The sequence below is a fragment of the Pteropus alecto genome, unplaced genomic scaffold, assembly GCF_000325575.1.
Source record: "Pteropus alecto unplaced genomic scaffold, ASM32557v1 scaffold335, whole genome shotgun sequence".
Lineage (NCBI taxonomy): Eukaryota > Metazoa > Chordata > Mammalia > Chiroptera > Pteropodidae > Pteropus > Pteropus alecto.
In genome coordinates this window covers 373,038-395,085 of record NW_006436757.1, presented here as the reverse complement: position 1 = coordinate 395,085, position 22,048 = coordinate 373,038, and the positions used below count along the sequence as shown (strand labels likewise).

Genomic DNA, 22,048 nt, shown 5'->3' with positions numbered 1-22,048 from the left:
GCCCCCGCCCCCACGCATCCTAGCTGCAAGGCAGCCCCCTGCCCTTGCATCCCAGCTAGGAGCATCTCTGTCCCCGGAGCATCCTCTGCTGCCCACCTTGCCTCACCCTGTCAGGTCCTTCTTGCCCCGGAGCCGCCCGTCCCTATCTTCCGTGAAGGTGCAGTCCCCTCGCGCTCCCCGGCTGACTCTCAGCGACCCTGGCCCACCCCTCAGCTAGGCGTCCAGTTTCCCCTACGGAGAATCCCGGTTTCCCCGCCGGGCGGAGCCAGGCCCGCCCCGCCTCACGATGGGAGCTGCCCCTGGTCCTGACCGCCTCTTGGCTCCACACCCTCCCTCCTTTCGGCCCCGCCCCGGAACTGGCCCTGGAGAGGCCCCCAGCAGCCCAGCAGCTCCCAGACCAATGGAGCAAAGAAGGGAATCAGGGAAGAAGGCCTGGATTGGAGCTAAAAGCAAGAGCAGGGTCTCTGCAGCTACCTTCCCACAGCTCCTGTCCCGGCCTGCCCCTTTTTTGCTACCCCACACCCATACCTCAAGGCCTCTTCTGTTTGCACGGTCCTCAGACTGGGCCCAAACCAAGGCCCAAGCCCCAGTACTGCCACAATCCTGACCCCCAGAATCCGGAGCACAGGCTAGCTCACACAGAGACCAGGACACTCAAGGATACTCAGCGGCATGCTGCACCTTGGCGATTTTCCACACCTCCACACACACACAAGCATAATCGTGAGATGTGTGTACACACATCTTTATAGCAATCGCACCCCCACACATCTCTCTCTCTCCCTCTTTCTCTGGGATATCTGAATGGTTCTTCCAGCAGATGGGTATGGGCTCATTTAAACACTAAATCCTTCCCACCCCATACCCACACCAGCACCTTCTGGCTCTGTGCCCCTTTCACAACTGCAAGCACAGCATACTCATTCACACTTACCCATCCCCACCACTGCCACACAGGAGCTCCCTGGCATCTTCAGAAGGCACGTACAGACGTAGTAAAAGGCAGATACACACACCCAGACCACTAGAATGTAGTCGAAGGGACACCCCCATGCCCCTACACTCTGACTCACTGCGTATGGGTTGATGGCTGCTGGAGTAAACGGGTTGGAAAAATCCTTCACACCTTCAGAAATGTAAGACACACCCTCCCACAGACAGTGTCACTCAGCAACTGTTCCTTGACTCAGGAACATCAGGAGCCAAAGTTTTCTCCACACCCCTTTCCTCTCTAATAGGAAGAGAACAGGTCTGTGTCCCTGTCCTTTGTCTCTGTTTCTCTCTCCTCCCATCTGACCCTGCCCCTGGAGAGTCCTGGAGAGGTGGGGGTAGCCAGGATAAGGGGAACTCTAAGCAGGCCCCTACCCACCTGCAGACAGCATCCGGAGGTGCCTGAGCCAAGGGGCTGTGCTCCAGCAACATCGCGTGAAGCTGGAGACAAAACCCAAGAAGTTTGAAGACCGAGTGCTGGTGAGGGCGCTGGGCTTGGGGGCAAGGGGAGGTATCAAAGGCAGCTGGGCTGCTGAAGGCAGAGAGCCTGGAGGGCAGGGGAGACAGAAGTGAGGGAAAGCTGAGAAGACATAGCCTGGGAGAGAGGCAGACTGGACTGAGTAGGTATCCAGGAAACTAGGGTGGGGCGTGGGAGAGCGAGACGACCCCAGGGCAGAGGGCCGCTGCTGGCAGGGGTTGCACACAGGCTGAGGGGGCTAAAGGAAGGCAGGGGGATGAAGGTCTGGGAAGCCACCATTTGCTGCTAACTTTCTTTTCCTCTGAAGGCCCTGACTTCCTGGCGCCTCCACCTCTTTCCTTTTAAAGTCCCAGCCAAGGTGAGTTGGGCTGAGGAAGGGGAGAGCACCAGGCATGCTCCCTCCTGAGCCTGGCAGCCAGACCCTTACCATGAGCTGAGCATCCCCCATGCCTCCAGGTGGAGAGCTCCTTCAATGTCCTGGAGATCCGGGCCTTCAACACCCTTAGTCAGAACCAGGTGAGTGCCAGGGCCTGGGGCCCCACTATTGGGCCAGCAAGAGGAAAGAGTAGATATCTAAGGCCCTGCTGCTCCTTCTCCCACAGATCCTAGTGGAGACAGAGCGTGGCATGGTGAGCATGCGGCTGCCATCAGCTGAGAGTGTGGACCAGGTGACGCGACACGTGAGCTCTGCCCTCTCCAAGGTCTGCCCTGGCCCTGGGTGAGTGGCAAAGGAGAAATCTCTCAAGGGGGCTGGATAACAAGGAGACTACTCCTTCCTTTCCTCCTTCCCCTGGACCTGAGTTCCTGGGACACTGAGGAGAAGAACACTCATGTCCCCACTCCTCTTTTTTCCTGGGGATCCAGAAGCTATCACAGGGGAATTGAGAGTCCCTTTTCACCCTCTTTGGGATGGATTTGTTCATCTTTCAGGTGTCTGATCCGGCGTGGAAATGCAGACACCCCAGAAGGACCCCGGGACACATCCCCCAACTCTGAGACTTCTACATCTACCACTCACAGTGTCTGCGGTGAGCAGGGGCAGACTTGAGGAAAGTGGGACCTAAACCACCCTGCTCTTTGTTCAGAGTCTTCTGTGTATGGGGCCTCACTTGCCTTGAGGACTCTATAGCTCCCAGACTTCAGAGGTTCATGGTGCAGCAGGAACCCAGGACACTGGCGTATAAATGACCTTGACTTTTCCTTGACCTCTCCAAGCCCATTCCTCTCCCTCTCGCTCCTCTTGGAGTCAGCCCATCTCCTACTCCACAGGTGGCTTCTCTGAGACCTACGCTGCCCTGTGTGACTACAATGGGCTGCACTGCCGTGAGGAGGTGCAATGGGTGCGTTGGGCAGGGAACCAGTAGGTGGGCAGGTGAGACCCAGAGGGAGGGGGCAGAAGAGGAGGAGGGGAGCAGTTGTGAGCCAGTTCCACCTCCCCAAGGATGTGGACACCATCTATCATGCTGAGGACAACCGGGAGTTCAATCTTTTGGATTTCAGCCACTTGGAGAGCCGGTAAGCTGATGTGGTAGAGACTCAACACCACCACCCCTGAAATCCAGCCTCACCTCAATCCTGGCTCGTCCAGGCTCTCCTTTCTAGTCCCACCCACAGCCCTAGCTCTATCTCCTCAACCCCATGTCACCCCACCACTGCCTTCTACCCATCCAGGCTTTCCTCTGCCCAACCACTCCATCCCTAGTCCCTTCTTTTCTGCCCCAGCCACCTGCTCACCCCTTCAATCTCCCCACAGAGACTTGGCCCTAATGGTGGCAGCCCTGGCCTACAACCAGTGGTTCACCAAACTCTACTGCAAAGACCTGCGGCTGGTAGGGACTGGGGGAGAGGGGGGTGATGGGAGGGGGAGAGAGCAGTGCTCTCTCTGGCTCCTGATTGTAGTACCCACCTCGGTCCTCAGGGCTCTGAAGTGCTAGAACAGGTGCTACACACCCTGAGCAAGTCAGGGAGCCTTGAAGAGCTGGTGCTGGACAATGCTGGACTTAAGACGTGAGTCCAGCCTCCTCCTTAGGCAGTGGTGCCCCCTCGATATAGTCGCAGGGCCCCAGAACCTCAGAGCATGATACAGGCCTCTGAATTATCTCATCTAGCTCCTCGCTTTACAGAAGAGGAGACAGAGGCTCAAAGAGGGCAGAAAGCAAGTCAGTGGTCAAGCTGGGACTCAGTGCTAAGCTCCTGACCCTCAGCTCTGTGACCTTCCCCAGCATGCCCCACCCTTCTTCCATCAACTACTGAGAAGGGTGGGCTGCTCTAGTCTCAAGCACCTGAAGCTAGACTTAGTCTTAATGTGACTTCCCAGGTACTCCAGAGTGGTGACAAGTTCCATGGCAGACCCCAAGCTACTCCCCACCAGTGGGGGCCTCTTACCTTTGCAGCCACAGCCAGGCAGGCAGGTGGAGGAGGTGGGGAAGCCCAGGGGCTGGGATAAACAAATCCTTCCTCTCCTTGCCTGAAGGGATTTTGTCCAGAAGCTGGCTGGGGTATTCGGGGAGAACAGGAGCTGTGTGCTGCATGCCCTCACACTGTCTCACAACCCCATCGAGGACAAGGGTGAGCCCCAGCCCAGAATCCTACCCCCCCCCCAAATGCAGACTGCAGCCCAACCTGGGTCTGAACCAGAGCTTTCCAACCTGATACCAGCCCCTGCCCCAATACCACCATCCTTGACCGCAGGCCTGGACCCCACTGGAGCCCCTACTCTGACTTTGCACCACCTGTTGCCACTGCCCATCCTCTCACTGGGCCCATTTCTCTCTCCACTCCCCAGGTTTTCTCAGTCTGAGCCAGCAGCTCCTCTGCTTCCCCACTGGCCTCACCAAACTGTGCCTGGCCAAGACTGCCATTTCTCCTCGAGGTATTTGCACTGATACTCCTGACCTTTGACGTCTGAACCTCCCCAGCACTGCCTGGGGTGTTGAGCCCCAAAGGTATACCCACCCACTTGCACAGCCACTCAGGGATCAAGGAAAAGAAAGGAGCCACATTTCGGGAGCGGGGAAGTGTTGTATGCCAGGGGAGGAGGTGGGGATGGAGGCCAACCTAGCCCAGTACCCACTGTGCTCAGGGCTCCAGGCGCTGGGCCAGACCTTCGGGGCCAACCCGGCCTTTGCCAGCTCCCTTCGATACCTGGACCTGAGCAAGAACCCTGGGCTGCTTGCCACAGACGAGTCCAATGTGAGTCCATAGAATGTAGCCTCAAGCCCCTGCAGAAGTACACTCAGGCTTCAGAGCCTGGGATCTCTGCTCTGTAGCCCAGGGGTGGTGGGGCTCTATCACCCCTTCCCCTATAGCTCCTCTGTTCTTCCTTCCCAGGCCCTCTACAGTTTCCTGGCCCAGCCCAATGCTCTCGTGCACCTGGACCTGGCGGGGACTGACTGTGCCATTGACTCGGTAAGTCGTTGGCGATGGGGGGACCAGCCTGAGGAGATTTGGGGAGGGCAGTGTGGGTCTTTGCCTTACTCCCCTCCTTGAGTATGGAGGTGGGCAGGCCTGTCAGGATGACTTCAGCCAGGTTCAGCTGAATTATAAAGCAGCGCCCATAGCTGACACCTGTGTGGCACTTTTTCTCGGTCGTAGCCCAAGGTCATACTGGCTATGCCTAAAAGCCAGCCCTCGCTCCGATCCCTAGCTGGGCGTTCTCATTCAGGGCTGAGTCCACCAGGAGGAAAAGATTCTTTCCTTAAGTTGAACAAGGCACCTCATGAGTGTGGTGACTGACCCTGGTTTGACACCTCCACTGTCTTCGAACCTCTCCACCACCCCTGGGAACAGTAGACTCACTTTCCACAGAGGAGAAACTGAGGCATTAAGAGGCCAAGTAGGCATCCACAGTGGGGCTCACACTGACTGACTGCAGAGAGTAAAGAGCCAGGACCTTGATGGGGAGAGAAGAGGAGTCCTCACCCACCCTTCCCAGCACCCTTTCCAGACATCATGAGACCCACACGTCTCTCCCCACAGCTTCTGGGTGCCCTGCTCCATGGCTGCTGCTCCCACCTAACCTACCTCAACCTGGCTCGCAACAGCTGCTCCCACAGGTGGGAGCACAAGGGGTATGGGAAGGGATGGGGCGAGTGGTGGCTGTCCCCCTCCCTTGCTGACCCAGGGATCTCCGCAGGAAGGGCCGGGAGGCCCCACCAGCCTTCAAGCAGTTCTTCAGCAGCGCCTACACACTGAGCCACATCAACCTGTCGGCCACAAAGCTGCCCCTGGAGGCCCTCAGGTCGGGTGGGTGCAGGGTTGGGGGAGCGTATAAGGGGAAACCATAAGAGAAGGGGGTGAGGGGTAAAAGTGGGCCTGCTGACCTTCCTCCCACAGGGCACTGCTCCAGGGCCTCTCCCTCAATAGTCACCTCAGTGATCTGCACCTGGACCTCAGCAGCTGTGAGGTAAGCCCTCAGTCCCCCTCCCCTTCTACCTGTCCCCCACTGTTCATTCCTCTGACCTAAGTCAAACCCTGGCAACATCTTGCCTCTGCACTACTCTTCTGTGACTCCTGCAACCTGATCACACCTCTACTTTCTCCTCTTAGTCTGTGGTCTGCATCCCTCTTTCCAGAGGTCATTTTCAGTCTCCAGTATCTCTTCCCATAAAGCTTCGGGGTGGGAGATACCAGGCTTTCCCACCAGAGGGCAGGAGAGAGCTATCTCCAGAGCAACAGTCTGGAGACTTTCCTGACACAAGGGAAGGAAGAGAGCCCTAGGGAGGGATCTGGTGTGGAGAAAGCCTCCTGAGTTACACCCTAGACCTGATATGATCTTGAGTCTTGGCATGACTACTGTGGTCTCTGAGCATCAAAGGTGCCCTACCTCCTACCCCTACCCTGCCTCCCCGCCCCATCCCCACCTTGTACCTATAGCTCCGCTCAGCAGGAGCCCAGGTTTTGCAGGAGCAGCTGGGGGCTGTCACCTGTGTGGGCAGCCTGGATCTGTCAGACAATGGTGAGTAGGGGTGCTTTTCTTCCTGGGAGCAGGTGGGAACGGGGCCCGGAGCGTGGGGGATAAGCTTTAAGGAGACTCCTATAAGCCTCGGGACTCAAGCCAAGCCTCTCCTATCTACTGGCCAGGGTTCGACTCAGACCTCCTGACACTGGTGCCAGCACTTGGCAAGAACAAGTCCCTCAAGCACCTGTTCTTGGGCAAGAACTTCAATGTCAAGGCCAAGTGAGGCCCCTTCCCCATACCACAGACCCTCACTCTGTCATCACCTATCCTTTGGCTTACTGTATTACCTCTGGCCCCCTCCCTGCTCTTTCAATAGCATGACCTCAGTCCCCTCCCCTCCTACTCTGAACCCTGACTCCCCGCAGGACCCTGGAGGAGATCCTCCACAAGCTGGTGCAGCTGATCCAGGAAGAGGACTGTGTGAGTGACTGGGCCCGGGAGGGAACCTGCAATGGTGGGGGACACGGGGACTGGGCCCAACCGCCACTTGCCCACAGTCCTTGCAGTCACTATCAGTGGCAGACTCCCGGCTGAAGCTGCGTACCAGCATCCTCATCAATGCCCTGGGCAGCAACACCTGCCTGGCTAAGGTGGATCTGAGCGGCAATGGCATGGAGGACATCGGGGCCAAGATGCTGTCTAAAGCCCTGCAAATCAACTCCTCCCTCAGGTGAGCTCCCACTTGTACCCTCTGACCTGGAGCCCTGGCCCTCCCCCTGCCACATACATACACACATGTCCTTCCTCCCTGTTTGCCTCACTCTGTACACCAGCTTCCAGGAGACCCTCAGTCCCAGAAAGAAGTCACCCAAGAAAGGAGGGAGGGCTCCAGAATGGGGGCTGTGTCCTGCCCCCTAACAGGGACTCAGAAAGAGAGTTAACAAGCTATGCTCACCCTCTGCCCAGAACTATCCTATGGGATCGGAACAATACGTCTGCCCTGGGCTTTCTGGACATTGCAAGGGCCCTGGAGAGGTGAGTGGACCAGGGCCTGCCCTGACCCAAGCCCCCAGCTTCCCTGTGCCTGGACCAGGCCTGAACTACTCCAGCCCACTTGACCTATTTGCACAGAAATGTTGGAAGAGCCATGGACTAGGAAGCAGTCAGCAAGGGGTGGATTTTGGGGAGCAGAGGCTTCTCTTCCCCACCTCTTTCCCCACCCAACTCTGCTACTATGTCCCACAGCAACCACACGCTGCGCTTCATGTCCTTCCCTGTGAGTGACATCTCCCAAGCCTACCGCAGCGCCCCCGAGCGTACCGAGGACGTCTGGCAGAAGGTGGCAGCCTAAGGGGGGGAATAGCAAAGGGCAGGGGCCAGCTCACATCCCCAGGTCCTGACCCCACCTACCCCATCATCTCTAGATCCAGTGGTGCTTGGTGAGGAACAACCACTCCCAGACGTGCCCCCAGGAGCAGGCCTTCAGGCTGCAGCAGGGCCTGGTGACCAGCAGCGCCGAGCAAGTAAACATTTCCCTTTGGGACACACGGGGCATGCATGGGGCATGCAAGGCACAGGTGTGATGTGACAGCAGCACACGCAGGGGTAGGGCATGAAAGAGGCAACGTGTGGGTGCCCGTAACTGGTCGCGTGTGGAAGAGCAGGAAGACAGGACATTCAGAATTGGATCCCCAAACATGAGAGAACCTGTGGGCAAACAGCAGGGACTCCTGGACAAGGGGTGCACAGGACTGGGAGAGCTCCACTGGGCATTCAAGAAGGGCTTTCCCAGAAGAATAGGCCATCCAGAAACATCACTGCTGCCCCTGTCGGTGCCGGCACCAATCATGCTGCCCAAGGAGACCCAGAAATGGAGCACCTGGGGTCCCACCTGGGAAGATGGGGTGTAGGGCCCCCCTGACACTCCTGCTGGCTGTGCTCCAGATGCTGCAGCGGCTGTGCAGACGAGTGCAGGAAGAGGTTCGGGCCCTGAGGCTGTGCCCCCTAGAGCCCGTGCAAGATGAGCTGCTCTATGCTCGGGACCTCATCAAGGATGCCAAGAACTCCAGGGCGGTGAGCCCTCCATAGCCCTACCTTCCCTGACAGTCCATTACCAGGAGGGCCAGCCATGCTAACCCAGGAGTATCCTTGCCCTGTCCCGTGCATCTGCCCTCCTAGGGCAGGGCACCCAGAGACCTAATAAGGCCTAATTCTAGCCTTCTGATCATAGCTACTTTCTTCCACAGCTGTTTCCCAGCCTCTATGAGCTGGGCCATGTGCTTGCCAATGATGGGCCTGTGCGGCAGAGGCTGGAGTCAGTAGCCAGTGAGGTGTCCAAGGCTGTGGATAAGGAGCTGCAGGCAAGTCCTGGGGAGGGAGCCCAGTGTTGACCCAGGCCCGAAGCTGAGGGCTGAGCCCAACACAGGAGATTACTGGGGGCAAGAAGGAACTGCAGAGTTGAGACCACCCACACTCCCACTATGCCAAGACATTGCCAGAACACTGGACTTGGATTTTCTCTGCAAGTTTCAACCTTGGCGCCTGAACACTGACCTCCCCCCATTGGGCTCTGACCCTTGGTCTGACTCTCCCTGTCTATATGGTAGAATGGAAGCCTGAATGTCTGAGGCTCTGCTGCTAACCTGCTCTGTGACCTTGGCAGGCCACTCAGTCTCACCATGGTGGGGTAGAGAGGGCATAGACAGGCTAGTCTCTTGGCTGGTGCCAGCCCTGACCCTGCCCCTCTTGGGGCTCTGGCCTCCCTTTTTTCATACTAGGTGATCCTGGAGTCCATGGTCAGCCTAACGCAGGAGTTATGCCCCGTGGCCATGCGGGTGGCCGAGGGGCACAACAAGATGCTGAGCAATGTGGCTGAGCGTGTCACTGTGCCCCGGAACTTCATCCGCGGGGCGCTGCTGGAACAGGCGGGGCAGGACATTCAGAACAAGCTGGAGTGAGAGGCCGGAAGGGGCTGGGGCAGGGCTGGATTTGGCCCAGAACACTTAGGGACTTGGGGCCCAGCTCTCAGCAATGAATAATGAATGGCACAATCTCCATTACAAGAGATAAATCTTTAACCAACTGCAATCTTGCTATTCAGGTTTGGACTGGTCTTTGCCCTAGAAATCTAAGTGCTGAGCTGGGGTTTAGGAGCCAGGCAGTGCACGCACAGTGTGCACACACACATAGCCACACACATGCGCCTAAAAACAAAGCACAGCCCCCTCGGAGGCATAGTCAAAGAATATTGATGCGATTAGAGTGCGTAGACTATACTTTCTCTCCCCGCACTTTTCACCCCTGGAGCTCTTTCATTCTGGGTCTGAGTGCCACCACTCACCAAAGCAAAGAAAGATTATTACAAAAGAGCTGGTTTCTGATCTTGCAGCAGAAACCAGCAGAGCTCACTCAGCACCCCAATTGATCTAGCTCTGTTCCAATGGAGCTCCAGGGGCCTGACACCAAGCCCCCTTGCTCTTCTTCATTCAATCATCTTCGCCCACCCTCTCGATTCTACATACCCAGGCTCAGAGTCTGTGGGTGGGACTGGATATGCCTTTATGGAGACACAGCACCTCAGGGCCTCCTTGGACAGCCAAGCTAGCTGGCCCTCTCCCTCAGGCACCCAGGGAAGGGCAAGGCTGAGGCTCAGAACCCGGGAGGGGTGGCTAAGGAGCCTCACCTGTGCCCACAGTGAAGTGAAGCTCTCAGTTGTCACCTACTTGACCAACTCCATAGTCGATGAGATCCTGCAGGAGCTATACCACTCCCACAAGAGCCTGGTAAGTCTTTTGAACCCTGGCCAGGCTCAGGCATGCCTTGTACTACACTTTACCCCATCTCCTCCGGCCCTCTCCCCTCCCTCAAGGCCTTGGGAGGTGGGCAGTTTTCTTGAGATCCTGTTCACAGCTGTTCTTCCCCAGGCCCGGCACCTGGCCCAGCTAAGAACACTATCAGATCCACCAGGGGGGCTGGGCCAAGGGCAGGATCTGACCTCCCGAAGCCGAGGCCATAACCATGACCATGAGGAGACCACAGATGATGAACTTGGGACCAACATCGTGAGCATCCCCACTCCCAATCCCCTTCCTAACCCAGGTCCTGCCCCTGAACTTGGAAAACACTGTCCCGTTTCCTTTCTCTGGACTCTACTCTCCCCTTGCTGGGCCTGGCCTCATTCCTGAGCGCCAGCCAGCCCAATCTCTTCCCTTTGCCCAATGCCCCAACCATCTGAGGAGAAGGAGGCAGGAGGGACTCTAAAGAGAAGGCTTTATGAGGAACAGAGGCTCCAGGTGAGGCTCCTGGGACTTGCAACCTGGCCCCACCATTCATCTGTTTCTGCAGGACACCATGGCCATCAAAAAGCAGAAACGCTGCCGAAAGATCCGGCCAGTGTCTGCCTTCATTAGTGAGTCCCCAGCTTCCATTCTAACGGCTGTTTCCCTTTCTTTTTCTCATCTCACCAGCCTGCTTTTTCCCTGCCCCTCCTGCTAGTCCCTCTAACACTGCTGTTCCCACAGGTGGGAGCCCTCAGGACATGGAAAGCCAGCTGGGGAGCTTGGGCATCCCCCCTGGCTGGTTCTCAGGACTCGGGAGCAGTCAGCCCACAGCTAGTGGCTCCTGGGAAGGTCTAGCTGAGCTTCCCACTCATGGCTATAAACTAAGGCATCAAACACAAGGCAGGCCCCGGCCCCCCAGGACCACCCCTCCAGGCCCTGGTCGGCCCAGTGTGAGTCTCTAAAGCCTTATGGAAGTACCGACTTCACTTAGCAATGCCAGAGCCAGGGGTTGTAGCTTTAGGACCCAAATGTCAGAGGCACCAGCCTTGGGAGATCTGGCAGAGGCCCATGTCAGCCACTGAAAGTAGAGGGACTATCCAGTTGGGTTGGGAGCTAGACCTTATCACAGATAGATCTGTCTGCCAGACAGTTGGCAGTCCTCGTTGTGGTAAAGGATAGAGCCAAGAACCAAGCTTAGGAAATGCCCGAGTGGACTGAAGTCTAAATTCCCGTGGGGCCAAGAAAGGCCAGTCCAAGGCCAAAGGGGAAAGCCCTGAGAGGATGGGAGCGGGGCTCCCTGGCCTGGATGAAATACCTGATAGGACTTTCCTCCCAACAGGTGCCAGTACCTGGCACACGTCAGGAGAATGGGATGGCCACCCGACTGGATGAGGGACTGGAGGACTTTTTCAGCCGAAGGGTCATGGACGAAAGTTCCAGGTGTGGCACCTGGACACACTCCCATTTTCCGCAGGTCCAGAGGGCTCCTGTGTCCACCTAGCTTCCATGGAGGCTGCTCTAGTGACGGTGCCCAAAGCTAATCTCTCTGGGACATTTCCTCCACGTTCTTGTCCTTCCCCACCCAGTCCTTATCTCCCATGCTTTCTTAATTTCCTCAGGACAGCTAGCTGAAAAGGATGGGGCTATCACAGTGAGGTGGTGGGGGTGGGGTGGGGGTGGGGTGGGGAGGTGACGGCAGTCCCTGGGTCGGGCTGATAGTTAAGGTAAGAGCCCTAGAAAGCATGTTCTCGGCCACAGTCCTGTACTCAAGGAACCGGGTCACTTGGAGAAGCTGAGAGCAGGAGAGGATGGGAGGGGTGCCTGGGAGGAAAGAGCTGATCTGCTGGAGGATTATGACATGGAAGATGAGGACACCATCTCTGAGAACTAAGTGGAAACGGTTACAGAGCAGCGGGAGAGACGATGAGAGAGGAAAGTGGGAGGTTTATGAGAGCCAAGGCTAGATTAACACCAGCACCACCCTGAGCCCTGAGAGACCTCTGCATCTGACGTTTGCATCTCCCCGTGGCTCGTCATTAACTCACCCTGCCCCTGCCCAGCTACCCACGGACTCTTCGGACCCTGCGGCCAGGCCTCTCAGAGCCGCCGCTGCCTCCACTCCAGAAGAAGAGGCGCCGAGGCCTATTTCACTTTCGCCGGCCCCGGAGCTTCAAGGGGGACAGAGGGCCAGGGTCCCCCACCACGGGGCTCCTCCTCCCTCCACCCCCGCCCCCACCCCCAACTCAGGAGAGCACCCCCAGCCCAGAACCCCCCAGCCATGGCAACAACTCTTCCCCCTGCTGGAGCCCAGAGGAGGAGAGTGGCCTCCTCCCTGGATTTGGGGGGACCCGAGGGCCTTCCTTCCGCAGGAAGATGGTAAGTGAGGCAGAGGTGCTGTGTCCTTCCTGTTTGCTGTCCCGTGCATAGCCCACCTGCCCTTCTTACCCTAGGCAGTTAATGGCAGAATGCTAGGACTCAGGACTCGGGTCATCCCAACTCCCTGCTCCTTGATACTGGGCTGGGCCTGACCAGCCAGAGCATGCTGGGAGTGCTGCATGCACAGGAGGGCAGTAGAAGGACTGCTCAGAGGGTCGGGGCAGGGCTTTTCTCTGCCTGGGGACTCAGAGGGGCAGGCACCCTCCCCCGCTCCCTTGTTGCCTGTGGAGCCCCTTCTCCCTCCCTTGTAAACCTGAGACCTTGTTCCAGGGCACTGAGGGGTCAGAGCCAGGGGATGGAGGCCAGACCCCTGTGACGGCACAGCAGCCAAGGGTTCATGGCGTTGCCCTTCCTGGGTTGGGAAGAGCCAAGGGTTGGAGCTTCGATGGGAAACAAGAGGTGAGGGGAGCCCAAGGCTCTGAACTGAGGGTTCTGTGGGTCCCTGTCTACCATCCTCCCCCTCCCACATCCTGTCTTCGGTGGGTCAGTGGGAGAGAGTGATGCTTTGACTTTAGAAGGTATTAGTTGCAGCTCTGGCTGTACTAGACAGTTGTCGTGGAATCTTGGATGGGTCACTTAATATCCTGGAGCCCCTACTTCCTTGTAAAATGAGCGGTTATAAAAATATTTACCTCCAGCGCTCTGTTTACCAAATTTTGGTGACTTAATTACCACCCTTAAGATTAATTCTTACCTTTTCCACATACTACCTATGTTATTATTTACATAATGTTTTAATTTAAATTGGCTCACTTCGTTAATTAGTCTGGACATGTGCATTATCATCTTTAAAACTACAGTCATGTTTTCTTCTATTACACATAAAATAAACATGTAAATATTAAAAATAACAGTATTTTCATTCATGTAGGCCATTTCTTATGCCCCTAGGGTGGTATGGGTGCCACTCTGGGAAAAACAATTCAAGTGTCTAGCATGAAATGCTAGAGCAAAAGTTTCTTGCTCACTGCAGTCCCCACTTGGAGGGGACTTTTCTGATGACCTGACTCAGCTGTCCTTTCAGGGCACAGGCCCAGACCTGGAGGGCAGCGGCCAGGCTTGGCAGAAACGGCGCTCTTCAGATGATGCAGGTGAGAATAGCTGCCCTCTTTTCCTTCCTTTGATCCCTCTCTCAGGCCCCTCTTAATTTGCTTTTCCCCTGTCTCCCTTTCTCTCCACACCAGGGTCTGGAGCCTGGAAGCCCCCACCACCACCCCAAAGCACCAAGCCAAGCTTTAGCGCCATGCGCCGTGCAGAGGCCACATGGCACATAGGTATGGAATGCCTCTTCTGGGGCAGCAGCACTGAAGGTGCAGGGTGTGTCCACAGAAACAGAAGCCATAGCCCCCACATCAGGGGAATTTATGACCAAGATGGGGCAGTAAGAAGTCAGTACAGTGAAAATGTTTAAGGATATTTACAAAGCTACATTCAAAAGAGGCAAACAACCCAATCCAAAGAAAGGTCCTATGAAACAGAAGTGTCTTTACCAGGACTGGCAGAGAAGAACAACATTTTGTGGGTGATTCTGGGGAATTCTCTAGGGCAGGGGCCGCCCCTGGTCACTGTCAGAGGAGCGACACCCTCTATAGAGAAGGCTTCTCTCTGCACCTTAGCTGGGAAGAGAGTGGGCAAGTACCAGCCATGCCAGGTCCACCTCAAACCTTCCAGTACACTTCAAAAACAGTTCACCAAGGCAACCTCAGCTCATGCAGAAAGGTGTCACAAGGAAGGGGCAGGAGTCCTTCCTACCTTGGAGGTCAGAAATCGTGGGTGTTGGTCCTGGCTCAGCCCCCACCCGCAGTGTTGACCTTATACAATTCATTTACCTTTTGGCTTTGTAACTCTGAAGGAATAAAGGGGAGGGGGTCATAGTATGACCCTTCCCTTCTGCTGGATTCAGAGCACCTTTCATTTAGGGAGCTTCTAAAGGAAAGCTGGTCAGCTCCATATCAGCTAAGTTCCCACAGGCCTGGAATATGACCCTCTAACAATATCAATATGGCCACATCTCTGCATAAATGTAGATACTCCATCACCTTCCTCCTCTTCCACCCCAAGGGTAGGGCACAAGGGTGTGGTGCAGAGCCAGGCTGGCCCTTGGCTTGGCAAGGCCTGTGCTCCTACCCATCTCCAATGCCAAGCCAGACTGGGGGCATCTTTGCTGGTTATCCCATCCTCACATAAACTAGTTAAACACACAAAGCAGGGCTCCAGCTTTCATTTAGGAGACCACAAGAGTCGATGCTCTACTGAGCACACACGCATTGCCAGCATGCTTCAGGTCTCTCTCGCTCACTGCTCATACCCCACAGATACACAGACACCTTCCAGGTGATATAACCTCAGGCTCAGTTTGCATAAAGCCACAGGGGGTGGGGTGAGGATGCCTCTCCTTGAGACTCTCACACGTGAATCAGACTGACAGACAAAGTCCTGGGAATGCCAGGCTGCAGCTTTGGCAGGGCCCCGGAGCACTGCAGCCCTGGATTGGCAGCCCTGTCTGTGGACCCAGACAGCCCCAGGCTCTGGCTCCGCCCCAGCAAGAAAGGGCTCAGGCCCTGCTCTTCAAGTGGAACAGTCAGTTCAGAGCTCAGGATGATCCTGGGGACCAAGGGCTAAGGAAATGTGAGAGCAGATGGGGACATCTGAAGCAGAGGCATAGGAGCAAATGGACTTGGAGGGGAAAGTCCTGGCCTCCAGGGCTGCTTAGGGGCAGGGGACAGGGAGGGCTATGCAAGAATGCCTTTTCCTGCAGTTTCTCCTCTCTTCCCATCCCCTAGCTGAGGAGAGTGCCCCCAATCACAGCTGCCAGAGCCCCAGCCCAGCCTCCCAAGATGGGGAAGAGGAGAAAGAGGGGGAACTATTCCCAGAGAGGACGGTTCCCACTCGGAATGCCAAGGTGACGGCTGGCAAAGCAGGTGGGGAGGGCACTTTGATGAGGTCAAAAGATTAATTGACCCAGCATCTTCCTTCTGCCAGCTGCAGGATCCCCCTTTAGCTCCACGACCCCCCAAGCCAGTGGCTGTGCCCAGGGGCCGCCGCCCCACCCAGGAACCAGGGGGCAGGGAGGACACTGAAGCTGGGGGTGCAGCCCCAGGAATGAACAAACCCCGGCTGAGACTGGGCTCACAGCAAGACCAAGAGGAGCCCGAGGTCCAAGGTCTGCCATCTGGCTGGAGTGGGGCTTGGGATGCCTCTGGTAACCTGCTGCCTACCCTACGTCCCCATCGCAGGCACAAAATGAGTCACAGCCTAGATGAGCACCTAGCCTGTGAGCCCCACTCATGTGCCAGGCCTGCTTTGACTGTCATTTCAGGGCCCCCGGATTCAGGCCGTCGAACGGCCCCCCTGAAGCCCAAGAGGACACGGCGGGCACAGTCTTGCGACAAGCTGGAGCCTGATAGAAGATGGCCCCCTGACCCCACAGGTGCTAGTGGGGTGGGTGAGAGAGCAGTCCCCCTTCCCACCCAAGTGTCCATCATGGTACACCCCACACTGGGTGGCAGGCTCTCCCTGCTCTGGAAATAGTGCTCCCTGGATTTGTACCCAGCAGGAACCAGTGAGCCAGGAACAGACTGACAGCAGCTGTAGCACCCTTCCCAGCACTCCTCTCGACATGTGCCTCAGAAGGACCGGCCCCCACCCAACCCCACACCTCCAGGCCCCTCTGCCAGCCCATCCCACAGGGGCAGGATGGCAGGATGAGGCATGGGGACGGGAAGGGAGGGAGCAACCTGGAGAGAGGGAGGTGCTCGATGCCTCCCTCCCTCAGCAGAGAGCTTTGGGGTGGAGGTTGTTTTTCTCCCTGGAGGGCGGATCTATTCCTCAATCCCCAGGGGGCTCTCTCCCCACTTGTACAGAATAAAAAAACAAAATCACGGCCTGCCTGGAGTCTCTGCTGTCTTCCCCATTCACTAACCCCACCCTCCACCATCTGTTCCCCTTCAGTGCTTGTCCCCAGTGGGGAAAACTGAGGAACACCTTGCAGGGATGAGGCTGGGGCTCTGAGCAGAGAGGGAAGGACCAAAGAACTGGTGGACAGGCAAGGAACGGATGAGAAGTCCTAAAGCCAGGGTGGGTGTCAGGTGCAGGATCTGGGCTGAGCTGATGGGCAAAGGAACCAAATAACAGAAACCAACACCATTATGTGTCCAGCTTTGTGAGGGTGTGTGGTGTACCAGGAGGAGACGGGAGCAGCATGCTGTGTGTGCGTGTGTGTGTGTACTGGCAAGCTCACTAATGGTGGAATTAAATGGTATGGCATCCTGGGGGCACCATCAATAGTCGGAAATCTCAACAGTAGAATGGCCTGACGGTAAACAGAAGTGTCAATGATATGAGAAGATAAACAATTAAATTAATTATTTCCCATTGGTGTACTACCAAATATTAGCTTGGCATTCAAGACTCCCACTCAAGAGCCTCTTCCTCCGTGAAGCCCTTCCTGATACTCTCCTCCAACTCATCCAAATCGAACTCTCACTCTTTGTGGCCCACTGCACCCCGAACAGGTCCATACCTTTGTACCTGTCCCATTTAATTGCACTTGTATATTGACTTAACATCTTTCTGTCTGTGGTCCTGTCTGCTCTATATACATGACCCTCCCCTGGGGGGCAGGAACTGTGTCTTAATCACAGCTCCTATGTAGCCCCAGCCCCTGGCATAGTGCCTGGCACCCAGAAGATGCTCAATAAATGGCTGCTACCTTAATATATGAGCAGCTTAGGGGATGGAGAGCGAATATATTCTGGTGAACCCTGTTTTGTACTCGTCTCAGATAACCATTTGCCCAAATGTCTTCACGTGTGGAGTACAGCTCCCTGGCAATTGCTCACTTCCCCTGGTCTCACTAGGGAATGACTAAATCTTGTTTTCTCAAGATCTGTGTATTATATGGCCCCTCCCACAAAGATGTGGCCATATGGGTTTAATATGGGGGTGGGGAGGTAAATTGCGGGGACCAGGAAGATGCCTGGGGAATAAGTCCTTCAGCACATTTCCCCACTGGGCAGCCTTGTCCTCAGGGGGCTATGTGAACAGGATGTGAGACTGTGCCCTTAAGCAATTGTGTCCATTTCCTTGACTGTCTCTGTTAAAAGGTGGCTAAGACACTGGACCTCATTCTAGAGCTTTGAGGTTCAGCATGGAATGTGATGGTTTTTAAGGAGCACATGAAGATCCCCATTCTGTCGTATTTGGGTGTGTGTGTGTGTGTGTGTGTGTGTGTGTGTGTGTGTGTGTGTGTGTGAGACAAGTATAGCCCAGTGTTCTTTTTACATGACTGTAAATAGCCTTAACAAGTGTGATGTGGAGAGTGTTGTGAGATCGGGTGTTTCCCTATGTGTATCTGTAGGGCTATAACTGTCGTGGTGTCACAGTGAGTTTATGTGCTGGCGCCTGTGTGTGTCAAGATACGTGTGAGCCTGTGAGTCGTGGGTGCGCGTCTCCATCATTTTCCGGTGTGAATGTGTGTGTGGCACATACCGCCGCAATGTGTGCATCTCTGTGATGGTGGGCGTGGGTGTGGCATGAAGGGGAAGATGTGTGTCACTGTGTCTGTGGGGGTCCTGCCTCTGAGCCACCCCCAGCCCACCCTCCTCCCCTGGTTCTGTGGCTCCCTCCCAGGCAGTAGCCCTGCCCCTCCCCTCTTCTCCCTACCAACCGGTCTGTGCCGGGGGAGCTGGAGCTGCCGCCCCCCCCCTCCCCATCCAGGCCCCATAAATAGCAGCAGAGCCAGAGCCGGAGCTGGCACCAGCGGCTGGAGCAGCAAAGGAGTCAGGGCCAAGGCCAGAGCTGGAGAGAGGAGCCCCCCGAGTAGAAGCCAGGTGAGCTTCCCCTTCCTCCCTAGCCCAGCCCCACCCTGCCCAGCCGGCCCAGTCTCCATAACAACATCTCCCCCCATCCCTAGATAAGTCTCCACTCTTTCATTCTTGCCCGATCCCCTCACCACCATATGCTTCTGCCCATCTCAGGGGACCTACAAGGTCCTACAAGGGAGACTTGTGGCTAGAAGGCAGAGACTCCCTAACCCAGACCCTCCCTCACCGATCCAGAAAGGCATACTCTGTGGGGAGGGGGTACCCAGCCAGAGAAGGGTCTCAGTTCTGACGGAGATACGTGCAGGTACTGTCACACCCTCCTGGAGACAGACACACGACTAAGGGACAGACACACAGAGTGGGGGCATCAGACACACTAATGCACACTCGTGGGGAGAAGGACAACATGAGATCATACAGCCTCACCCTGAGACATGGACAGATACAGATAGATGGACTGACCGGCCATGAACTTGGGCCAGCGTACCCCTGCCTGCTGCTGCCCGAAGCTTGGTACCACTGCTGGGGGAGGGTGGTATGCGCGCATCCCACAGGCAGCATGGAGGGGGCTGCAGTTCCCCAAAAATCTCGTCGCTAAGAGACAGTGCCAGTGCTGCCAAGAAGTGAGAACAGGAGAGGTGGGGAGAGAAGCGAGAGTTGTCATAGTGGGAGCCCCTGCCAGGAACCTGGAGGAGCTTTCAGCAGGGACAGGGCTCTGCCTCTAACTCCCCAAACCCTCCTCCCCTCCCTTCCCATCAGCCAACCACAAGGTGAGTGGGGGTAGGTAGATAGGAACAGCCCTGCAGCGCACCTTCCACCCCGCCTCCTCCTGCCCACTGCAGATTCCATTCCTGAGGCCTGTCCTCTTCAGACTTCCAGAAGCCCTTCCACCCCTTTCCCACTCCCTTGTCCCACTTCAGCTCCCTTGGGCCAAGACTGAGTACAGCGCTGGCTCACATATCAGTTGGGAAACAGCAGAAGGTGCTGAGGCAGCAGAACGCATGGATCAATCGATGGCCTAGGAGCCAAGACGCCAGGAACCCCCCAGCCCTCCAGCCCTGTCCGGCCCCATCCAGGCATACTAGGCCACAGTGGTGACAGAAGCACGGGGCTGTGCCGGGGTGGGAGGCTCAGGTCCTCTGCCCTTCCCTGCTCAGATCTCGGGGGAAAGCCAAGCCACGGGAGGGCGGGGGAAACAGGAGGTCCATGAGGTCCCAGGACTGCAGGAAGCAGGGCAAGGATGGGGCAGGACCCAGGCTTCTAGAAGACAGACCCCCTTGCCTGGCAGGTATTCCCTTTCTAGTGTCCAGGCCATCTGCTCTGTCCCCACAGTGACATGTCGGACCCCGAGATGGGTTGGGTGCCCGAGCCCCCAGCCATGACACTGGGGGCTTCACGGGTGGAGCTGCGGGTGTCCTGCCATGGCCTCTTGGACCGAGACACACTCACCAAGCCCCACCCCTGTGTGCTGCTCAAGCTCTACTCTGATGAGCAGTGGATGGAGGTGAGAGCAGGCTCGGGGTCTTTCCTTCACTTATCTCCTGGCCTGGAAAGGAGGGGTGGCTAAGTGGAGGCAACGAAAACCCTACAGGAGAATGTGAAGACCCCGAGGGGCCTCTTCTAGGCTGTGTGGGTAACCTTGGTGACAGGCGTGCCATATCATCACAAACAAACCATTTTACAGCTGCTAAAGCTCAGAGTTCCAGAGGGTCCTGAGATGGCCCCAGAGGCAGTGGCACTGCCCCGAAAGGCCTTATGAGAGCCCCAGAGGGCTGATGGTCTAGTGGGCTTGCAGCACCCTGAGCTTGGGGTTCGGCCTAGGCAGGGAAGAGCTAGTTGCTGGGGCTGCGTAAGCCCAAGAAAAGCTGGCATGATGGGTGGTCCAGGAAAAAGAACCTGGTTTCCCAGAGGGCTCCCACCCCTCCTGCCATACAGGTGGAGCGCACGGAGGTGCTGCGCTCCTGCTCCAGCCCTGTCTTTTCCCGGGTGCTGGCCCTTGAGTACTTTTTTGAGGAGAAGCAGCCTCTGCAGTTCCATGTGTTTGACGCCGAGGATGGAGCCACCACCCCGAGCAATGACACCTTCCTCGGCTCTACAGAGTGCACCTTGGGCCAGGTCTGTGTTCCCGCCCCACTCCACCCCCATCAACTTCTGCCTCTGAAATCCAAAATAACAGAGAGCATGATCTCTGGAGCCAGTTCAATCCAGGCTTGGACCCCATTTCCGCCATTCACTGGCTATGCAGCCTTGGGCAAGATACTTAACCTCTCTGGTCTTGGTTTCCTCATCTAAACAAAAGGATGTCATAGTGCCTACCTTAAGGCTACTGTGGAAATTAAGTCCAACTCTAGCCCAAGTGGCACTTATAACCTGTCCCCTTGTACCCTGGCCAAGGCAGGTGGGAGCATCACAGCTAGGTCTCCTTCTACCTCCATCCCCAGATTGTGTCACAAACCAAGGTCACTAAGCCATTGCTGCTGAAGAATGGGAAAACTGCGGGCAAGTCCACCATCACGGTAGGCAAGGTCACCTGTACTTACCCTTGGGCAGGGCATTCAATGCCCCTGTATGGGCATCCATGACGACATCATGCCCAGGATAGGCCCCCACCTAAGGGAAGGGTCATAGGGTGGACCTTGTGGAGGTGGCAGGAGAGGTAGGAGGGAGTCCTGCCACTTGTGCTCCCCTTGCAGATCGTGGCTGAGGAGGTGTCTGGCACCAATGACTATGTGCAACTCACTTTCAGAGCCCACAAGCTGGACAATAAGGTTAGAACCCCAGAGCCCAGGTCCCCCACAGCAGACAGATCCGAGTCCCAGCTCTGCTTTTTTCTCACTGTTAGCCGCCTCCCCCTGTAGACCTCACCAGGCTCATGGGCCTTTTTTCCTATCCCCCCCAAGGATCTGTTCAGCAAGTCTGACCCTTTCATGGAGATCTATAAGACCGATGGGGACCAGAGTGACCAGCTGGTCTGGAGGACCGAGGTTGGTGCCTGGGGCTGTTAAAAAGAAGGAAGGAAGAGCAGAGTAGGGAAATCTAGACAGGAGGTGACTGTCTCTGTGCTGCCTCTCCAAGGTGGTGAAGAACAACCTGAACCCCAGCTGGGAGCCATTCCGCCTGTCCCTGCATTCCCTATGCAGCTGTGACTTCCACCGGCCTCTCAAGGTGAAGTCCCTGCCAAGCAAGGGCAGCCTGCTTGAACATTTTGCCTCTGCCTGAGACCTTCCCTCTGAGTGTACCAGGTCCCTTCTCTCTCCTCCTTGACATAAGATCGTCCCACTGTGGGATAAAAAACTGGTCACAGCTCAGTGTTTCCAAGACGTGTACCTTTTATCAGAAGCCAAAGTCCCTGCCAGACTGAGCCAAAGAATAAAATTCAGCTGGTGGCCTTTCTGGGCAGATCGAGGTCATCTATTTGGGCCTAGAGTCTGTTAGGCCACTACCTCCCTGAGTCCCTCCCCTTGCCCCCAGAAACCACTACAAAGCATCCCTGACCTTGATTCTCCCTGCCTTTTCAGTTCTTGGTGTATGATTATGACTCGAGTGGGAAGCATGACTTCATCGGCGAGTTTACTAGCACCTTCCAGGAGATGCAGGAAGGAACAGCAAACCCTGGACAGGAGGTACCACGAAGCTCCAC

At 56.3% G+C, this 22,048-nt stretch overlaps 2 protein-coding genes across 2 annotated transcripts in view; both read left to right on the top strand.

Moving 5' to 3' along the window:
• The window catches only part of CARMIL3 (capping protein regulator and myosin 1 linker 3), a 17,631-nt gene extending 1,245 nt beyond the window's left edge, over nucleotides 1-16,386 (top strand). Inside the window, exons 2-40 of the mRNA XM_006913568.3 lie at nucleotides 1,376-1,470; nucleotides 1,776-1,826; nucleotides 1,925-1,984; nucleotides 2,071-2,186; nucleotides 2,399-2,496; nucleotides 2,738-2,808; nucleotides 2,910-2,983; nucleotides 3,222-3,297; nucleotides 3,387-3,475; nucleotides 3,942-4,036; nucleotides 4,254-4,340; nucleotides 4,551-4,660; nucleotides 4,799-4,876; nucleotides 5,447-5,523; nucleotides 5,604-5,708; nucleotides 5,804-5,873; nucleotides 6,344-6,425; nucleotides 6,551-6,647; nucleotides 6,794-6,848; nucleotides 6,926-7,098; nucleotides 7,335-7,403; nucleotides 7,614-7,707; nucleotides 7,793-7,891; nucleotides 8,313-8,441; nucleotides 8,615-8,728; nucleotides 9,146-9,321; nucleotides 10,063-10,150; nucleotides 10,292-10,429; nucleotides 10,713-10,776; nucleotides 10,889-11,097; nucleotides 11,487-11,587; nucleotides 12,208-12,523; nucleotides 12,854-12,982; nucleotides 13,608-13,674; nucleotides 13,768-13,857; nucleotides 15,367-15,485; nucleotides 15,566-15,746; nucleotides 15,903-16,013; nucleotides 16,140-16,386. Coding sequence (XP_006913630.1) covers nucleotides 1,376-1,470; nucleotides 1,776-1,826; nucleotides 1,925-1,984; nucleotides 2,071-2,186; nucleotides 2,399-2,496; nucleotides 2,738-2,808; nucleotides 2,910-2,983; nucleotides 3,222-3,297; nucleotides 3,387-3,475; nucleotides 3,942-4,036; nucleotides 4,254-4,340; nucleotides 4,551-4,660; nucleotides 4,799-4,876; nucleotides 5,447-5,523; nucleotides 5,604-5,708; nucleotides 5,804-5,873; nucleotides 6,344-6,425; nucleotides 6,551-6,647; nucleotides 6,794-6,848; nucleotides 6,926-7,098; nucleotides 7,335-7,403; nucleotides 7,614-7,707; nucleotides 7,793-7,891; nucleotides 8,313-8,441; nucleotides 8,615-8,728; nucleotides 9,146-9,321; nucleotides 10,063-10,150; nucleotides 10,292-10,429; nucleotides 10,713-10,776; nucleotides 10,889-11,097; nucleotides 11,487-11,587; nucleotides 12,208-12,523; nucleotides 12,854-12,982; nucleotides 13,608-13,674; nucleotides 13,768-13,857; nucleotides 15,367-15,485; nucleotides 15,566-15,746; nucleotides 15,903-16,013; nucleotides 16,140-16,165 — 4,079 coding nt within the window. The 3' untranslated portion in view covers nucleotides 16,166-16,386. The remainder of the gene's footprint in view (nucleotides 1-1,375; nucleotides 1,471-1,775; nucleotides 1,827-1,924; nucleotides 1,985-2,070; nucleotides 2,187-2,398; nucleotides 2,497-2,737; nucleotides 2,809-2,909; nucleotides 2,984-3,221; nucleotides 3,298-3,386; nucleotides 3,476-3,941; nucleotides 4,037-4,253; nucleotides 4,341-4,550; nucleotides 4,661-4,798; nucleotides 4,877-5,446; nucleotides 5,524-5,603; nucleotides 5,709-5,803; nucleotides 5,874-6,343; nucleotides 6,426-6,550; nucleotides 6,648-6,793; nucleotides 6,849-6,925; nucleotides 7,099-7,334; nucleotides 7,404-7,613; nucleotides 7,708-7,792; nucleotides 7,892-8,312; nucleotides 8,442-8,614; nucleotides 8,729-9,145; nucleotides 9,322-10,062; nucleotides 10,151-10,291; nucleotides 10,430-10,712; nucleotides 10,777-10,888; nucleotides 11,098-11,486; nucleotides 11,588-12,207; nucleotides 12,524-12,853; nucleotides 12,983-13,607; nucleotides 13,675-13,767; nucleotides 13,858-15,366; nucleotides 15,486-15,565; nucleotides 15,747-15,902; nucleotides 16,014-16,139) is intronic.
• Nucleotides 16,387-18,303: 1,917 nt separating this feature from the next.
• Nucleotides 18,304-22,048, top strand: part of CPNE6 (copine 6) — a 6,222-nt gene continuing 2,477 nt past the window's right edge. Inside the window, exons 1-9 of the mRNA XM_006913567.1 lie at nucleotides 18,304-18,414; nucleotides 19,045-19,046; nucleotides 19,741-19,912; nucleotides 20,344-20,523; nucleotides 20,850-20,924; nucleotides 21,102-21,176; nucleotides 21,309-21,392; nucleotides 21,484-21,573; nucleotides 21,927-22,031. Of these exons, the coding sequence (XP_006913629.1) occupies nucleotides 19,745-19,912; nucleotides 20,344-20,523; nucleotides 20,850-20,924; nucleotides 21,102-21,176; nucleotides 21,309-21,392; nucleotides 21,484-21,573; nucleotides 21,927-22,031 (777 nt within the window). The 5' untranslated portion in view covers nucleotides 18,304-18,414; nucleotides 19,045-19,046; nucleotides 19,741-19,744. The remainder of the gene's footprint in view (nucleotides 18,415-19,044; nucleotides 19,047-19,740; nucleotides 19,913-20,343; nucleotides 20,524-20,849; nucleotides 20,925-21,101; nucleotides 21,177-21,308; nucleotides 21,393-21,483; nucleotides 21,574-21,926; nucleotides 22,032-22,048) is intronic.